A 17,555-nucleotide genomic window follows, 5' to 3' on the forward strand; every position below is an offset into this window, starting at 1 on the left:
CATCTTCAAAACATTCACTTAAAAGGGTTTAAAATCATGAGAACTGACAGAATAAGTATGCAACCATGACACTGCTTGCTTCCTCTTTCTATTCATTCATTCATCTGTCTGCCTATATACCTTTTTTTGATTGGGAAGGGGAATAGGGTATGGCAGTAGGGGAAAGGACCCCAAGTCATTTTCTAGAATCTTTCATGTGATTTTGTAGCTAGGACATTGTCTCTTAGTAATTCTTTCTCCAGTTCTCCATTAATCTCTCTGGATTCAGTTTAAGTAAGTTATATAGTCATTTTAGAAATTGACATATATGAGATCCAGACTGAAACTTTCTTGGTGCCATTGTGGGTCTTGTACAAAATTATTTTATGGCTATATCTTTCCTAATCATTAAAATGTTACATGGATGACAGCAGGTCATGAGTAGACTCAGACAAGAAAATGTGGGGATAGTTCAATTACAAAACATTAGCAATACTAATGGGGAAAAAAACCTTTCTCAAAACAGTGGGTGTGGTGGTGCATGTCTATATTCCCAGCTACTTGGGAGACTGAGGTAGGAGGATCTCTTGAGCCGGCAAGTTCAGTAAAAACCTGGGCCATAGCGTGACAACATGGACAACAACAAAAATTCAAAACCTACTATCTCAGGGAGGATGGGTCAAATGATAATACTGGTACTTAATTTTGTGTGTGTGTGTGGTGGTGGGTAGTGGTACTAGGGATTGAACCCAGGGGTGCTTTACCTCTGAGCGAACATCCCCAGTTCTTTTTTTTTGAGACAGGGTCTTACTAAGTTGCCCAGGCTGGCCTCAAACTTGTGATCCTCCTCCCTCAGCCTCCTAATTAGTTAAAATTATAGCTGTGTCCCACTCTATCTGGTATTAATAAATTGTGACACTTAGACATTGGCGAAATGTCACAGGGACAAGGAATATCCTATTAACAATAATTTGAGTTACCAAAAAATTTCAAGATGTTAAGATAAATAGTCTAATACTTTTTAGAAAACAATTTCAAAGATGTAGAAACTGGAGAAATTATCACTCTACATTATCCAATCAGAGTTATCTCTAAATACTAAATTTAAATTAAATTTACTTAGATGAGCCTGAAGTCTAAGCAAAACAACCTTTATAACTTGGTTTTAGCCAGCCAAAAGTTTTTGTTTGTTTGGTTGGTTGGTTTTTTGTGGTTCTGGGGATTGAAGCCAGGGACATTCTACCACTGAGCTACATTCTCAGCCTTTTTTAAAAATGATGAGATAGGGTTTTACAAAGTTGCCCAGGTTGGCCTAGAACTTGTGATCCTCCTGCCTAAGTTTCCCAAGTAGCTAGGATTATAGGTATGAGCCATTCTGTGTGGCTACCAGCCAGAAGTTTTGAGGAACACCAATAAAAGTCTATTATGGAAAATACCTTAAACTATGAATATTTCACTAAATTTTAGGTTTACTCACCCCACATTCATAACACTTAGATTTATCAAAGTAGTTTCGCCTTCGGATGAACTCAGCTGCTCTTCCATTGTCAATAGCAATGCTTGCCTTTATCACTCTACCAAACAACTAAACCAGAGAAAAATGTAAATGCAGAAGGATGTATTTCACAGAAACCTAAACTAGTTATTTGATCTTATTTCTTCAAATCTCCAATTCCATTTATATTTTGGATAATTTTAGCAATTGCCCCACTTAACATGTGATGAAGTCTATCCTATGGTATTTTTCTTAGATTCTACTAATGTTTTAGGAGTCCAGTATATCTTTGACATCCCCATTAGATACCATCTGAATCTATGGATACTTTTGACTATGTTTCCACATTTGTTGAAATGAATACAAAACTTTTGGGTTAAAAACTTGGTGAGAATAGTTGGCTTACCTGTTTGTTGTTTATTGCTCTAGTGCAGTTTTGTGCAGAGTCTTTGTCCAAAAATAAAATAAAAGCAACCCCTTTACTTTTCCTGGTATCTTTGTCTTTCATTATAGTAACCCTTAAAGCATAAACAAAGTGCCAGTTAAAAATGAGGCAGTAATAAATTTTAAAAATTGAATATTTAGAAAACTCAAAATTTTAAAAAAGGGTTAAATAAAACATTTACAAAGTAAAAGAAATCAATATTTTAAAAACTAGCTATCTCTTCAAAGTTAAGAGATATCAAGAATGGAAATGAGGGCTGGGGAGATAGCTCAGCTGGTAGAGTGCTTGCCTCACAAGCACGAGGCCCTGAGTTCCATCCCCAGTACCGTTCAAAAAAAAAAAAAAGAAAGGGATAGTGACTTACAAGTGAGCACAGCTATGATTAGGAGTTAATCAGAGATTGAAGGGTGAAGTAAAGAGATTATACAGAGAATGGAATCTTGAAGAATAATCATAGCTCTTCTTTCTTATACTAACTCCCTCACCCTGCAAAAAACCCAAAACAAGACTAAGGTAGTCTCTTCTGTATAAAAGTTAGAATTATTTATTTTTTAAGGTTTTAGAATCTAATTGTATTCTTAATGTTCTTTAAGGCATTTCCAGTTTGGTGGTTTTAGCCCTACCACCCAATGTACTTGAGTGACAAGGATTACGATGAGAGCACAGAGCTTGCTCTTTTTCCTGCCTCTTAAGTATCCCTTATGATGCTGGTGGTTCTTGCTAACCATGTGTAAGAAATCTGGATGTAACCCTTAATATCTTTCTTAGTAATCCAGCCCTTATATACAAAGTAAGTGTTAGGTCTTGAGGCCAAAGTGACTCCATTTTGAAAATCAGCATCTGCCCACCCAGGCATGACCTTTCTGGTAGGCCCGCCCTGAAAGAGTCCCTAACTACTGAAAGCACAGCAAAGATGTCAAGTAATAGTCACAGGGCCAGACCAGTTATTTTTTAACTACTCCATTGTACATGACTATATAGTTTGGAAGTTTTCCTGTAGGCTGCTGCTTCTTGCAGAAAGGCAGCTTGGCAGACCCTCTCTGTCAATAAAGCTTTGCTTGAACTCAGAGCTATGTCTCTCATGGATATTTGTGCCAGCTACCCTAATAGTAAGGGTTTCACTAAGTATTACCCATTTTACTTCCTAATGCTCTCTCAGCTCTGACTAGCTTCTGCCTCTCCACATATACCATTTTATTCCAGATTTCTCTTGGGTTAGAGTTATAGCTTTGAGATTGGTCTCCATAAATTTGTTCTTGTCACCTGTGACCGAGAATAAAATCAACCTGATTTAGAACAAGAAAAAAATTACATTTGTTTGGGGCTAATTAAGATTATAAACCAGAAAAAAAACAGATTCAAGCAGTCTTGAAAATGTGCTCCAAGGTAGCTGTTAAATTTTGAGCTTTTAAATTACAAAGGGTTGGAAATAACAATACTTGTTATGAATTATGATCAGTGAGGGCAGAAGTTAAGCTGTTTTGTAAGAAAGGAATTGGGTGCAGTTTCAGTCTCTAGATAGTTTGGGGAAAGGGGTCCCTTTACAGAAAGAAGTCAGCAATGGTTAACAAAAAGGTCAACTCACATGGGTTGTGGGGGTGGATGTGCTTGCATCCCATTTCAAAGGTTCAGTTGCAAAGATGTCTGAGATATGATTAACAATGATCTGACTCTATCTGAGTACCCTGAACCTACTCCATTTTGTTTTCTTCCTTTACAACTCTAATTCAGTCTCTACACTGAAGCCAGAATAAGCTTTTTAAAAAAAGTTTAGAAGCCATACTGGGTGCAGTGGCACATCCTGTAATCCCAGCTACTTGGGAGGCTGAGGTAGGAGGGTTACAAGTTTGAGGCCAGCCTTGCCAGTTTAAGACCCTGTCTCAAAATGAAAACACACAACCAAAAAAAAAAAGGAAAAAGGAAAAAAAAAAATTTGGGCAGACAGGGATGTAGCTCAGTGGTAAAGCATGTGGTCCTGAGTTTGAGCCTCAGTACCATCCTTACCTCAAAAAAAGAAAAAAAAAAAAAAATGAGCATTCTTCAGTGGTTCCTGGTGTTTTCAGGATGAAAACCAAACAAGATTAGGAATCACCTTGATCTATTCTTTCTCTTCCTTGCTTACTCATTTCCAGTCACATTGGCCTTCTTTGTTTCTTTTCTTTTCATGGTAATGAAGATTAAACCCAGGGTGGTCTACCACTAAGATACAGACTTCCAGGGCTTTGCTTTTTTTTTTGGGGGGGGGGGTTGCTGGGGATCGAACCCAGGGCCTTGTGCTTGCCTGACTATCTCCCCAGCCCCCCCTTTTTTTGTTTGTTTGTTTTTGAGACAAGGCTTTGAACTTGAGAACCTCCTGCCTCAGCCTTCCAAGTAGCTGGGATTACAGACATATACCACCATGCCTGGTCTTTGTTTCTTTTTTTCAGTTTACTTTCTCTTGCCACAAGGCCTGTGTACAAGCTATTCCCTGTACATCTTCTCTCCCTCTTGCTCTTTTTTTTTTTTTTTTTTTTGTGGTGCTAGGGATTGAACTCAGGGTCTCACACATAGTAGGCAAGTGCTTTAACACTGAATAAAATCAACCTGCTGTAGAACATCCCCACCCCTATCCTCCCATTCTTTTGGCCTATTTAGCTCTAACTCATTTTCAGCCTTTTTTTTTTTTTTTGGTAGTAGGGATTGAACCATAGGTACTCTACCACTGAGTTATAGCCCCAGCTCTTCTTTATTTTTTATTTTGTGACAGGTTTTTGCTAAATTCTCAATGCTTGAATTTGCAATCCTCCTGCCTTAGTCTCCCAAGTTCCTCAGATTACAGGTAAGTACCACTGACCCATTCGGAAGTGTTTTTTGATGATTTGTAGTAGCAAAGTACGTTTTTAACAAGTTAAAAATCTCAAGATACAAATGAATTTTAATTGTTTAATATCCATTATGGAAAGTCAGAGAAAAAGTAACAAGTCAAGATAAATGTGCTCTAAATTCTTAGAATTTTAAAAAGGATTTAAAATTCATGTCAGACTATGTATTGGTTATAAGATAGAATAATGACATTTTGCTTTTACTTCTTTCCCTCATAATACTGTTGCCTGATCAATTTAAAACAGTAAATTAAATGAGAACCTCAAATTTTTCTAGAGCTTTAACTCTCAGTTACAATTGCTATTATTATCCATTACCATTTTTGTGTTTCCAGTTCTTCCTGTTTTTATAATCACTGGTCTCATAAGCACTTTGCAAGTTATATGCATTGAAACATAAGTTTTCACACTTTGCCATATTATAATTCATTAATTATATACATGATAATACACTTCCAGCAGTAGTTACATCTTATATTGGATAACAAAATTTGTCTTTAGTTCTTAGTAATATGGTAAGATATTATAAACGAGTATTTAAATAAATTATAAATACTAAAAAAAGAGGATGTATCTTTATAGCACATGCAAAGACATTTATGATATAATGTCAAGTTAAAAAAACCAAAATTGCATGTATAGAATCGTTCTAAAAAATTGTCTACATGCATATGTACATACAAAAACAATTGAACTATACATAAAATATTAATAGCTTATTAATTTGGTTATACCAGATTATCTTTTAATGTGAATACTTACTTCACAACTTTGCCATACTTGGAAAATATCTGAAATAAAAGATCACATAAAAATTTATAATTTAAAATCATAAAAACATTGACTTTTCAGGTTGCATACACTAACCAAATTCTTTTGTTATGGTTTATGAAAAATTTTAGCCTTCCGTTTATAAAACAGGTTCTACAAGAAACATTTTCTAAGCGACTAGAACAATATTCTTACTATCATTGGAGTCACATATATCTGTTTCTGTTCCTAAATTTCTGACAATGGAGAGAAAAGAACACTATGTGGTCATGATGGCACATGCCTGTAACCCCAGCTACTTGGGAAGCTCAGGCAAGAGGACCACAAATTTGAGGTCAATATCACTTTTCGTATTCTACTCCTATAGTCTAAGTAATAACTATTTAAGAAGACAGACCTTAGACTGCTTATAAAACAAAAAGCTTCAACAATGAAAAATCCGTTTCCATAGATCTCTATCCTTTGTCTATCATTAATATGTAGTACTTTACAGTTGGCCCTTTTTTCCCTTTTGCTTCTAAATCTTTAGCTAGTACCTATAAACTTGTAAGTACTCTCTCTCCCCCTTTTCCAGTACTGGAATTGAACTAAGGTCCTTGCTCATGCTAGGCAAATGCTCTACCACTGAACTATATTCACAGTTCTTTTTTTTTATTTTGAGATGGTATCTCACTAATTTGAGTAGGCTAGTCTCAAACTTGAAATCCCTACTTCAGCCTCCCAAGCGGCTGGCATTTTAGGCATGTGCCACTAAACCCAGCTAGTTCCTGTTTCTTATACAATGGGCTGGTGATGTAGCTCAGTAGTACAGAACTTGCCTAGCATGTGTGAGGTCATGTGTAAGGCTCTGAACTCAACCCCCAACACTGCAACACTGAAAAAAAAACAAAAACAAAAAAAACCAACTTATAATGCTTTTTAGAAAACAATTTTAGAATATGTTAATACATGCAACCAATAACAATGAAATTTTGAGTTCTATGATTAGTACTGTAATGCTGTAATGTAGTGTAATTGGATTCCAGTGTTAGCAACATTAGATTTTGAGGGCCAGTATGGTTTTCTGTATAACACTTTCTAATGGCTTCTCATTTCACTCTGATTGAAAGCTACAGTCTTTAGCATAATCTGTATAAGCCCTATAAGGCATTCCTAGAATGGATTTACTTCTGATTACCCTTCCTTTTTTGAAATACTTTTCTCCTAGACATCTGCTTCTTCATTGCTTCAGGTTTTTACTTAAAAGTCACCTTCTCAATAAGGATATTCTAACCACCCTATTTAAAATTTCACCTCCATTCCCAACTTAATATTTAATAGCCCTCCTTCCCTGCCTTTTCTCCTTAGCACTCAACATCTTAACATCTTTCTTAGTATCTAACGTTTTCATATTGAAGAGTCGGCTATTCTTGTTAATCTGAATGAGGGATTTAACTCTTTTTGTTCACTGATATGTCTCCATTATCTTTAAGAGTACTCAGCACATAATAAGCATTTTGTTACAGAGAAGCTAATTTTACCCTATGTTCTTTGAAACTCAAGCTATCTTAATTAATGAATCACATATGTAGCATCTCTGAACTTAACATTTACCCAAAGTAGCAAAGGGAATATAGGGCATACTTGAAGAAAGGATTCATATCCTTCCTTCTAATTCCTCTCAACTACCCATGTGCAGGACAAGAGGTGAAAGAATATGCTGGCAGGATTTCCCACTCCCCTTCTCAATCACCTTTATTCTGAACTGAAAACAATATGTATTAAATTGTGAAACCTATAGGTAGATTAAGGTACACCTGCAGAACCTGAGGGTTAGGAAAGGGATATTTGCTCTCATCAGTCCTTTCCTCCAAAATCTCAACTCCATTACCAGTTTCAAAAGCCAAGTAAGCAAGCAGTAAAAACTGGCCTATCACAAACTGCTTCCACTTTGTAATGCTATTTTATCTTCTGTTTATAAAAACTCATTATTCTCTTAAGAAAAAAAAAAAAGCACTGTAAATTCTCATTGGAAATGACAACTAATTTTTTTCACTTATTCATATTTTAAATAGATGTCTTTGTTGTAATAGTTTAAGTGCATTACAATATCCTTATTAAGAATTGTGTCAGAGAAGCCAGGTGTGGTGGCACACAACTGTAATCCCAGCAACTCTGGAGGCTGAGGCAGGAGGATGAGTTCAAAGCCAGTCTTAGCAATTTAGCAAGGCCCTAAGCAACTCAGTGAGACCCTGTCTCTAAATAAAATACAAAAAAGAGCTGGCAATTTGGCTCAGTGATCATGTGACCCTGTGTTCAATTCCTGGAACCAAAAAAAGAAAAGAAAAGAATTTTGTCAGAGAACTATTTGCTTAAGCTACATCTGTATCTCAAATAGACAATTAAGTGGATAAATGCACCAATACTAAAACTTACCCGATATAAATCATTGTTTGTCAGGGAGAAGGGCAAGTTGGATACATAAACTGTGCTCTTACTTGGAGCTAAGCCACCACTCATTTCTAAAAAGGAGAAAAAAAAAAAAAACTATAAGCAATGTAAACCGGGTTGTCCTTATTCCAAGTAAAACCAAGTGTTGGCCATCACCGATTTAATTTACACACCTTTCTAACATTTTAAGAAATTAGAGTCAGTGAGTCTAGCTGGGTGAATGAGGGAATTCCTTATCTCCAGTCACCACTTCAAGTAGATTCTTTAATCTTTCAGTGCTGGACTGTGTGAATAACAGGAGGGCTTTCAAAAAGATGAAAGCAAAACCTTGAGATTACTTTTAACTTCCCCTTAGGATAAGAGCAAGAATGTGCTTTCAAATAGGTAGTAAAACTTGCCATCCACCTCAGCAAGTCTGGGGTCTCAAAGAGAACCATTGCCACTGATTTTTTTGGTAATACTTTGGGTACTTTTTTTTGGTTGTCTTAATATTTTTTTCAGAAGTGATGTTAAGAGGAAATTTTAGACTCACTTTTTGACAGTGTAAAGTTCTTTTGAACACTAAATTTTGCACATTGTTGCCAAATTATGAATTGCAGCATTTTATGAATAGGTTCGGGGCCTCCAAAGAATGGTGTATTATATACACACATAATGTTTAAACTTACAAACATAACCCATAATTAACATTCACAACTTATATTACAAAGTCAGTAAATTACCATTGAAAATTATATCAGGCTTAACCAAGTTCAATATTTTTCTTTCATTCTTTCTTTTGTGGTATGGGGGACTGAACCCAGTGTCTCAAGTGAAATGGAAAAGAACCAAAGTTACACCATTTTGTTCTGAGCTGACTCCATTGTATGCTTGCTTATAATGTTTTCTTTTCAGTCTCCTGAAGCGGTATCTATGTTGACAGTACAGTAGGGCATTCCCCCACCCCCCGCCCCCGTCCCTGATTATGGCCCTGATGTATAACAAAAATGACTCTGAAATGTGTAATCAAAATATGTCTCAACAAGGTCTTTTCTGACCTACATGTGCCTCAATTGTCCTTGTGGTTTTTGCTTTATGAACTCTGTACTTCCAAAATTCAGGTGCTGGGAGTTCTTTGAGGCGTTAGCCAGCTCCCAGCCACAGCTTGTCTGGCCTGATCATTAAAGGACCCTATTTTTCCTTTCAATATGGGTGGTGGTTTGTAATTCTCGCGCACTCCATAACAAAAGCTAAGTTCACATTTTTGGATATAAAATCCACGTGAAGCGTGTATTCGACATAAAAGTGAACTATCACGAAAAGCAAAATTCCAATTTATGACAATTTGCAAAGTAATGAAAAAAATCACTTAATACTAGGTAAAACACCTGGGACAATCATTTAGAAAACTTCAGGAAGTCAACATTGACAAGTCGCTTTTAAAAGTTCCTCATTTGAGCCCATCTGTACGTTAAACATTCTGGTAACATGAGGCAGGCATAGGTTGATGTTCAGGAATAAGACGGCGGTGGCGGGAGAGGTGGCAAATCGTTTTGGCTACTGGGTGGGAGGAAAAGGCCGTAAGTGAGGAGGCGTTTACCTTTAGGTGGGGCGGGCCCGAGACACCAGAGGACCACCAGCCTCGGCTCAGCTGGGGCTCAACCCTGACTCTTCCTCGCCGCAGGCAGCGGACTTGGCATCACCTGTCTCGGCAGGGGTCAGACGCAAATACCGGGTGGTAGGGCCAGTCGTACCCCTTCCTGACTCGCCTTAGACCCGGGCCCCGGAGGCGGGCCCAAAGGCGCGCGTCAGTTGACGTCATCGTGCGCGCCGGAAGTACTTCCTTAGGATAGCGGCGGGGAGCGGACGACTACTTTCACGGTGTCTTCGGGCCGCCCAGAGTAGGTGAGCGCATTTTACTTTTGCTTGAGGTGATGGGACGCGTGAGCTGGGTGCTACGCTTCAGGAGAGCTGGCGGGTGGTTTCCGCGGAGGAATCCGGAGTCTCCTGCTGCATTGGAGACGTGCAACAGTTCTGCCCTTGTGATTGAGGGTGGAGAGACGCAGTGGATTTTGGAATAAAGGAAAGTACTGAGCCTAAGTTAGATATTCGCTTCTCTTTAGTACCCTAATATGCAAAAAGAGTAATGAACTAGGTGACCTAAGTGAGTCGACATCAGTCAGTCAGGAAGTCGGCAATTTTATTGAATGTGTTTGACGTACCCAGCTCGGTATTAGGCAATTTAAGAAATAACAACAACAAAATAATTGCAAAACAGGCGTTGTTGTTTTTTTATTCTTTTTTTTTTTTTTTTTTTTCTCGGCGGTGATTTCAGTCTAGTTGGGGAGACAAGGCCAACTCTGGGAGAGTTGGATTCACAGAATGACCAATCTTGATTGTTGGTATGTTGAACTTCTTGGTACCCCCATCCCCCACTCCTCCAAATCTGTAATGGGGCACAAACAGCTTTTTCTTTAAGAGGTCGTAACGGGCCCATCATTCCTACTGACAAAATAAAAATAATGCAAGGTAGTTTATACTTAACTTCTACCCACCAGCACATACAGATCAGGCCTCTAACTACTCCATGGGAGCCTGCGTGCCAGCAGCTTGGAACCCACAGCCTGTCCTGGAGCCTGCACAATCAATCCAGACTGAAGCTGATGTCTTCTAGAGAGACGGAAGTGCAATCCATCCAGGGCGCAGCTGAATTTTGTGAGGCCTGAATGCCTCTGCGTCCACCAAAGGACCGCTGGGACTAATTCTCTTGGCAAACTTGTGGCCAGCCAAAACTATCATGCTTCACATCCCAGTAATCCTTGGTTACCGCCCAAGATGTAAGCCCCTTTGGTCTTCTATGCTATATTCCCATTTCCTTTGCTGCTTTGTGTTTCTTTTCCCTTGATTTAGGCTATCACTGCTCTTCGTTTTTCTACACATCTAACCCCTCAGCTCTCTCTGAAACCTCTTTTCTCTACCTTTGCTTGTTACATATTCAACCTCTTTACTGTTAAAATTGCTGACTTTTATTAACACGAGGTTTTTCCTGCTAATCATTTCATTTGAGTCCTATTCTCTGATACCTACATTTAAAGTTGGCTGTGACTCTTGCCATATTGAACTAATTTTACTACCTCACAATACTTTTTTTCTCTCCTCAGTATCTTTGGAAAGGCTCTTTTCTTTATTTGGGACATTTGGTTTCCCTGTTCCTACCTACCTCTTTCTGGATAACTCTATTCCTGCTGTGACTTTATTTGAGAACATTACCTAACTTCTTATAGAGTTGATTTTCCTTATCATCCTTAAATCCTTTCTACTTAGCTTGTAAAGCTTATCACATGTATTCTAAATGTTTCTCTATTTGCCTACCTGCTAAGCTAGGCAGTGAAGGAGAGACTGTATTTGTCTTCATCTTTGTAAATACAATATCTAATACAATTACTGGTGCATAAAAGGCAGTCAGATAGTTCTTCAATGATTGTAGTTGCTGAAGGTATGGTTTCAGTGGTCAAGGCACTTAAAATTAATGTGTAAAGAACCTGGGGAAGGGATCAAGCTACTACTTAGCTACAGCTAATTGTGACTGGCAAGAATATAATCCTAGTATTGTCAGAACATTTAATTTGTTCAAGAAAGGTAGGAAAAAAATTTTTTTTAAACTTCTCAATGGAATAAAATCTTGGTTTAAAAAAAAAAAACATGAGCCAGATACAAGTTACATGTGACTTACCAGTCATCAGTTTGGAATGTTTTAAGTGTTACGGGGTTTGGATAATAGATTTTGTAGAGAATAACAGGTAATGAATTGGGCCTTGCAGTATGGTTGGAATTTGAATGTTAGAATGGAAAGAGGTGTTTTGGTTTGGAACATAACTCAATTATAGGATAGTATGTTTTATTCTGTCACAGGAGAATGGCATGAATGATCCTTTCAGAGAGCATAGGAGATGATAGAAATAGGCATATGGAAGACAGGAATATGAATTTATTAGGCTTGCTTAATAAGAAGCTGTTTGGATTCTTGATTAAGGACAGCACACGTTGCTGGGTGTCATAGCACATGCTTATAATCCCAGTGACTTGGGAGACTGGGACAGTAGTATTAAGTTTGAGGCCAGCCTGGGAAACTAAGTGAGATCCTATCTGTTCTCACTGGGAATATAGTTCAGTGATAGAGTACTACTGGGTTCAATCCCCCAATTAAAAAAAAAAAAAAAAAAAAAAAAAGGAAAGCATACTTTAAGAATACATATTAACAGTTAAGTATCCTTTTTTAGGTGAAATGGAGGGTAAAACACTGAAAAGAAGCTGACTTGTTAACCTTTAACTCCATCCAGGTGTGAAATAAAGTTTAGATTTATAAATATATCTAGGCAAATATCTGGCATTTTTGTCTACTTGTGTAATTCTATTGAATTTATTACTTACAATGGGCAGTCACAAATCTACTGTTATTTAATGAAATACGCAGGGGCTTTCAAAAAGTTTTTTTTAAAACTAAATGTATTTTTTAACTGATACCTTAACAATATAAAAATTGTATGTATTATGGGAGGTACCACATTATGTTTTGATACTAATGTATATGTTGTATAATGTTTAAATAGGGCTAAACATTTATCTCCTCAAACATTTATCATTTCTTATTGTAAAAACCTTCAAAATTCTTTCTTCTAGCTTTTTTTTAAATATATTTTTTAGGTATTGATGGACCTTTATTTTACTTATTTATGTGTGGTGCTAAGGATCAAACCCAGTGCCTCACACATGCTAGGCAAGTGCTCTACCACTGAGCCACAACTCCAGTCCTCTTCTAGCTTTCTGAAATGTATAGTACACTATTTTTCTGTAGGCACACCAGAACTTCTTGTTCCTGTGTAACTGTAATTTAGTATCCATCTATCAACCTTTCCCACATCCTTCTCTTCCCATTCCTCCCTCCCAGCCTCTGTAAATACCATTCTACTCTCAATTAAAAATTTTATTTTATTTTTTTGTGGTGCTGGGAATTCAACCTACAGTTCGCACATGTTAGGCAAGCTATATCTCTAGTCCTTTTTATTTAATTTTGAGACAGGGTCTCACCAAGTTACCCAGGCTGACCTCTAATTTATGGTCTTCCTACCTCAGACTCTCGAGTAGCTGGGATTACAGGCATGTGCCACCATGCTTGGCTCTTTTTTTTTTTTTTTTTGATGGTGAAATTGATTTTTTTTTCTTTATCACTTGGTCTTGTTAGATATACATGACAGTAGAGTATATTTTGATATTTTATATGTACATGGAGTATAACTTCCCATTCTTGTGTTTATTACATATGTGAAGTTATACTGGTTGTGTATTCATATATGAACATAGGTAAGTTATGTCCAATTCATTCTACTGTCTTTCCTATTCCCATTTCCTTTCCCTTCCCTTCATGCCCCTTTGTCTAATCCACTGAAATTCCATTTCCCCCATTGTGTGTTAGCATCCACATATCAGAACATTTGGCCTTTGGTTTTTTGGAATTGGCATATTTCACTTAGCATAGTCTCCAGTTCCATCCACTTACTGGCAAATGCCATACTATCATTCTTTTTTTTTTTTTTTTTTTTTAATTTTTAGTTGTAGATGTACACAATACTTTTATTTTATTTATTTTTATGTGGTGCTGAGACTCGAACCCAGTGCCTCACACATGCTAGTCAAGTGCTCTACCACTGAGCCACAATCCCAGCCCCCATACTATCATTCTTTATGACCCAGTAATATTCCACTGTGTATATGTACCAAAATTTCTTTATCCATTTTTTTGTTGAAGGACATCTAGTTTGGTTCCATAGTTTTAGCTATTGTGAATTGAACTGCTATAAACATTGATGTGGCCATGTCACTGGAGTATGCTGATTTTAAGTCATTTGGGTATATACCCAGGAGTGGGATAACTGGGTCAAATGGTGTTTCCATCCGAGTTTTCTGAGGAATCTCCATACTGCTTTCCAGAGTGGTTGCACCATTTTTTTTTTTTTTGTAGTCCCACCACTAATGTATGAGTGTACCTAAAAGAAGTATTATTTTAAGCATTGAATAGGCAAGTGACTTCTGAAAAAGAATGCAGTCTTTAAAAATACTGTTATATGGTTCATCATGGGAGCTATCGGTGATCTCACTGTCTCTAGCCTCTTGCCTCTTTTTTAATCCATTTTGTGTACTGCCAGATTAATCTTTTGTATTGACAGTCTCCCCCTCACATTTCTGGGCTCAGAAGTCTGTAGTGGGCTCCTTGTCTAGAGTTTTGGTTTAGTATTATTTAATGACCTTGAATCTGGTCTCTCTGTTCTTGTTCTTCTTCTTTGTGAAGCAGCGTGGTACTGTTGGAAAGAGATTGAATCTTAAAGTCATGCATGTCAGTGTCTGACTCCAGACTGCATTGAACCCTGGAATTTAAGCTTTTCAGAACTTCCACATTTTTATGTGGAATGACAGAGAAAGAGAGAGAGAGAGAGAATTTCTCTTTTTAAGATTTTGTGAGTAAAGTGTTTACATGTTTTGAAACTCAGTTGCACATATTCTTGCATATAGAGGAGGAAATGAAAACTTGTGGAACACCTAAGTAGGCTTTTTTTCTAATTCCTTTGCAATGTGAATGTGCAGTGCTAATTCCCATAAGACCTTAACTAATTATATTCTAAAAATCTATTTTTAATTTAGTTATCTGGAATTTTAAACATTTTCTGTTAGAAATATCATTATGCAGTTTCAGATTCAAGTCAATTCTTAAAAATCTCCCTAATGTTTCAATTTAGGATGTCATAAATATATTTACTTGCTTTAAATTAGTTGATCTCATCCTGAGATGAGTTTAAGATTTGAAAAAAGTGAGGAGTATGACAGCTCTGAAGGGTGGGATGGTACGAGGGCTAAGAGAGGGTAGGAGAACCCAGAGAAGAAGAGGACTTGGGGAGAGTACTCGGGATCTCTTTGTCATTCATCCACCTGACTAAATGATCAGCTTCCTTGTCCTCAGTTCCTCTAGCCTGAAAACAGGGATCCTCCCACCCATCCCTAAGAGGAGTTGGAGAGACCCATCTTTTGCAGATGGGTGGATGTGGAAAGATGGTTCACCTGGAGACTGCCCTGTGCTCTGCCCTTGTTGGTCCTGCATGGAGCTGTCCTCATATCCTTGGGCATTCCTGGGACCCTGGTCTTCCTACCATTGTTAGGAGACCCTGGGTAACCTTCACCTTGTTGCTTACAGGTATTTCAGAGGGTAGGACCTAGGTAGTATTATTTTTAAATTTAATTTTATTCTTTCTTGGTATTGGAGATTGAACCTGGGGGTGCTCTGCTACTGATCTACCTCTCAAACACAATTTTTATTTTTTATTTTGAGACAGGGTCTCAAATTGCCCAAGCTGTCCTCACATTATGGATTTTCCTGCCTCACCCTCTCAAGTACCTGGGATTATAGGCATGTGCCTCTGTGCCTGGCTTTAAGAATTAAAAATTTAAAAATCCTTCTAAATTTTAAAGAATCTTTACTCAATATTTTGAACCTAAAGTTCTGTCAGATGGTTCATTTAAATGCAAGAAAATTTTCTTTTCTTTTTTCACACAAGAGAGTTTATTAAGCAAACAGGCAGAGTGTCTCTCTGCAGGGTGAGAGAGAGAAAATGAGAGGAAAAGAGAGAGCGTGCATGCGCAAGAGATGTGCGTGTGCAAGAGAGAGTGAAAGCCAGGAGGAGAGAGCATGAGAGTGAGGATAGAGAGCCAAAATTTTCTTCTTAATGTTATATACGTATACAAACCCAGTGTCTGTCTGCTTTTGCTATAGATTCATATATTGGTTGCCTGAAAATATGCCAACATTCTTCGGAACCTGTGTGACTTCAGCTATACAAATTTTTATGTTTCTTAATTTATACCTTTTAGCAGTACTGAGGATAATATGGTCAATAAAATATGGATTTCTTTTCCTTTTTTTGGTACTGGGAATTGAATCCAGGGGTACTGTACCACTGAGGTATATCCTTAGCCCTTTTTATTTTTTGTTTGGAGACAGGGTTTTGCTAAACTGCCCAAAGAGGCATCAAACACAAAGTTTGATACAAAATCTTTCTGCCTCAACTTCCCAAGTAGCTGGGATTATAGGCATGTGCCACTGTACCCTGATAGGTAGCATTGTTTTTGAAAGCTCTTTATATCTACTATGGAGTCAGTGTTGAGAATCACTGCTTTAGATGCTAGAGCTAGAAGGCTGTCATCGACATCTTTTGCTTAAAAGCAAAGTAGTATAGTGTCTTGAGAAGTGTGGCAAGAATCATAATCCAACAGTGCTAACAAAAAGTTTTCTGAATAATTAAAAGGTACAAACTCTTGTATATAGGTTTAGGTGGTGGTTACCTGAACTATTAGTTTTTGGCCAGTAATAAGTACTTTGCTAAGGAGAGGGAACAACGAAGTGTACAATCACGTGCCTTTGCAGTGTTTTTTAGTTTGGGAGGGTGGAAAGGAAGCAAAGGAATATGGTGTTATATAGTACTATTGTAGTAGGGTGTTTTGAGGGGTACAAAGAAAGGACAGTTCAATTCTTTCTGGAGAATGTAAGAAAAGTGACATTTGAGATGAGTCTTGAAGTGGAAGGATGAAGGGAGATATTCTGGTCAGAGACAAGGGTGAGGTATTGAGAAATAATGGCATCCATGCAGAACAAGCAGTTGCTAGTGGTTTGAATAAGTATAGCTATATATATATATCCTTTATTGAACTGATAGAATAACTGAATTTAGTGAATATTTGGATATGAAAAGTTTTGGGTTTTGTATGACTCAGGTTTCTGATTTGGGCCTGTGGGTGCTTGTTGGTATCATTGACCAACAAAGACAGGAGTTGAAGTAGATTTCTGAGAAGTGTGAAGAACTGTTTTGGCATATTGAGTTGAAGGTGTGGAGCATTACCTTGAAAGGAGTTGGGATGGAAGTGGAAATATGGAGTTATTTATTTAGAGGGATAATTTTCTTAGCATTAATAAATTCACTCTGAATGCTGAGCACATACTTTGTACAATTTTTCTTTTCTTTTTGTACTGGGGATTGAATCCAGGAGCACTTAACCACTTAGCCACACTCCCAGCCCTTTTTTGTATTTTATTTAGAGACAGTGTCTCCTGAGTTGCTTAGGACCTTGCTAAATTACTGAGGCTTGCCTTTAATTCTCTGTCCTTCTGCCTCAGTCTCCCGAGCTGCTGGGATTATAGGTATGTGTCACCTTGCCTGGCCTTTGTGCAAATTTTTCTAGGGGCTTAATCAGTGAACAACAAATGCATATAGCTCATGTTTCTAGTAGTAAAGAATCAATAATGTGCATTAAATGTAAATTACATAGTAGCTTAGATGATTAGTGAAAAAGCAAGATTGGGAGATCTGGTTAAGTGATATTAAAAGAACATTAAGTATCCTAGAAGTGAGAAAGTTAACTGCAGATACCTGAAGAACATTCTAAGGGGAAGTGTCAGTGCAAATGTCTATTTAAAGTATGAGGTTAAATGAAACTTTGCTATTCACTAACTGGTTGGCTATCAAAAATAGTTCCTGGATGAAAATAAAATAGG

General features: G+C 37.4%; 2 protein-coding genes across 10 annotated transcripts in view; one reads left to right on the plus strand and one right to left on the minus strand.

The window, feature by feature from the left end:
- Window positions 1-9,766, minus strand: part of Zcrb1 (zinc finger CCHC-type and RNA binding motif containing 1) — a 30,507-nt gene extending 20,741 nt beyond the window's left edge. For both annotated transcript variants that reach the window (XM_047548936.1, XM_047548937.1), the window contains exons 1-5: window positions 9,561-9,766; window positions 7,967-8,052; window positions 5,543-5,571; window positions 1,881-1,992; window positions 1,457-1,564 (exon numbers count right to left, since the gene is read on the minus strand). In XM_047548936.1, the coding sequence (XP_047404892.1) occupies window positions 1,457-1,564; window positions 1,881-1,992; window positions 5,543-5,571; window positions 7,967-8,050 (333 nt within the window). In that variant the 5' untranslated portion in view covers window positions 8,051-8,052; window positions 9,561-9,766. The remainder of the gene's footprint in view (window positions 1-1,456; window positions 1,565-1,880; window positions 1,993-5,542; window positions 5,572-7,966; window positions 8,053-9,560) is intronic.
- A 25-nt stretch (window positions 9,767-9,791) lies between these two features.
- Window positions 9,792-17,555, plus strand: part of Pphln1 (periphilin 1) — a 119,903-nt gene continuing 112,139 nt past the window's right edge. For 2 of the 8 annotated variants that reach the window (XM_047548931.1, XM_047548933.1), the window contains exons 1-2: window positions 9,805-9,865; window positions 10,519-10,797. In XM_047548931.1, the coding sequence (XP_047404887.1) occupies window positions 10,758-10,797 (40 nt within the window). In that variant the 5' untranslated portion in view covers window positions 9,805-9,865; window positions 10,519-10,757. Of the gene's footprint in view, window positions 9,866-10,518; window positions 10,798-17,555 lie in introns of all 8 variants that reach the window. The other 6 variants (XM_047548929.1, XM_047548927.1, XM_047548934.1 and 3 more) reach the window with 6 other exon arrangements.

The sequence above is a fragment of the Sciurus carolinensis genome, chromosome 4, assembly GCF_902686445.1.
Source record: "Sciurus carolinensis chromosome 4, mSciCar1.2, whole genome shotgun sequence".
In the NCBI taxonomy this organism is placed as follows: domain Eukaryota; kingdom Metazoa; phylum Chordata; class Mammalia; order Rodentia; family Sciuridae; genus Sciurus; species Sciurus carolinensis.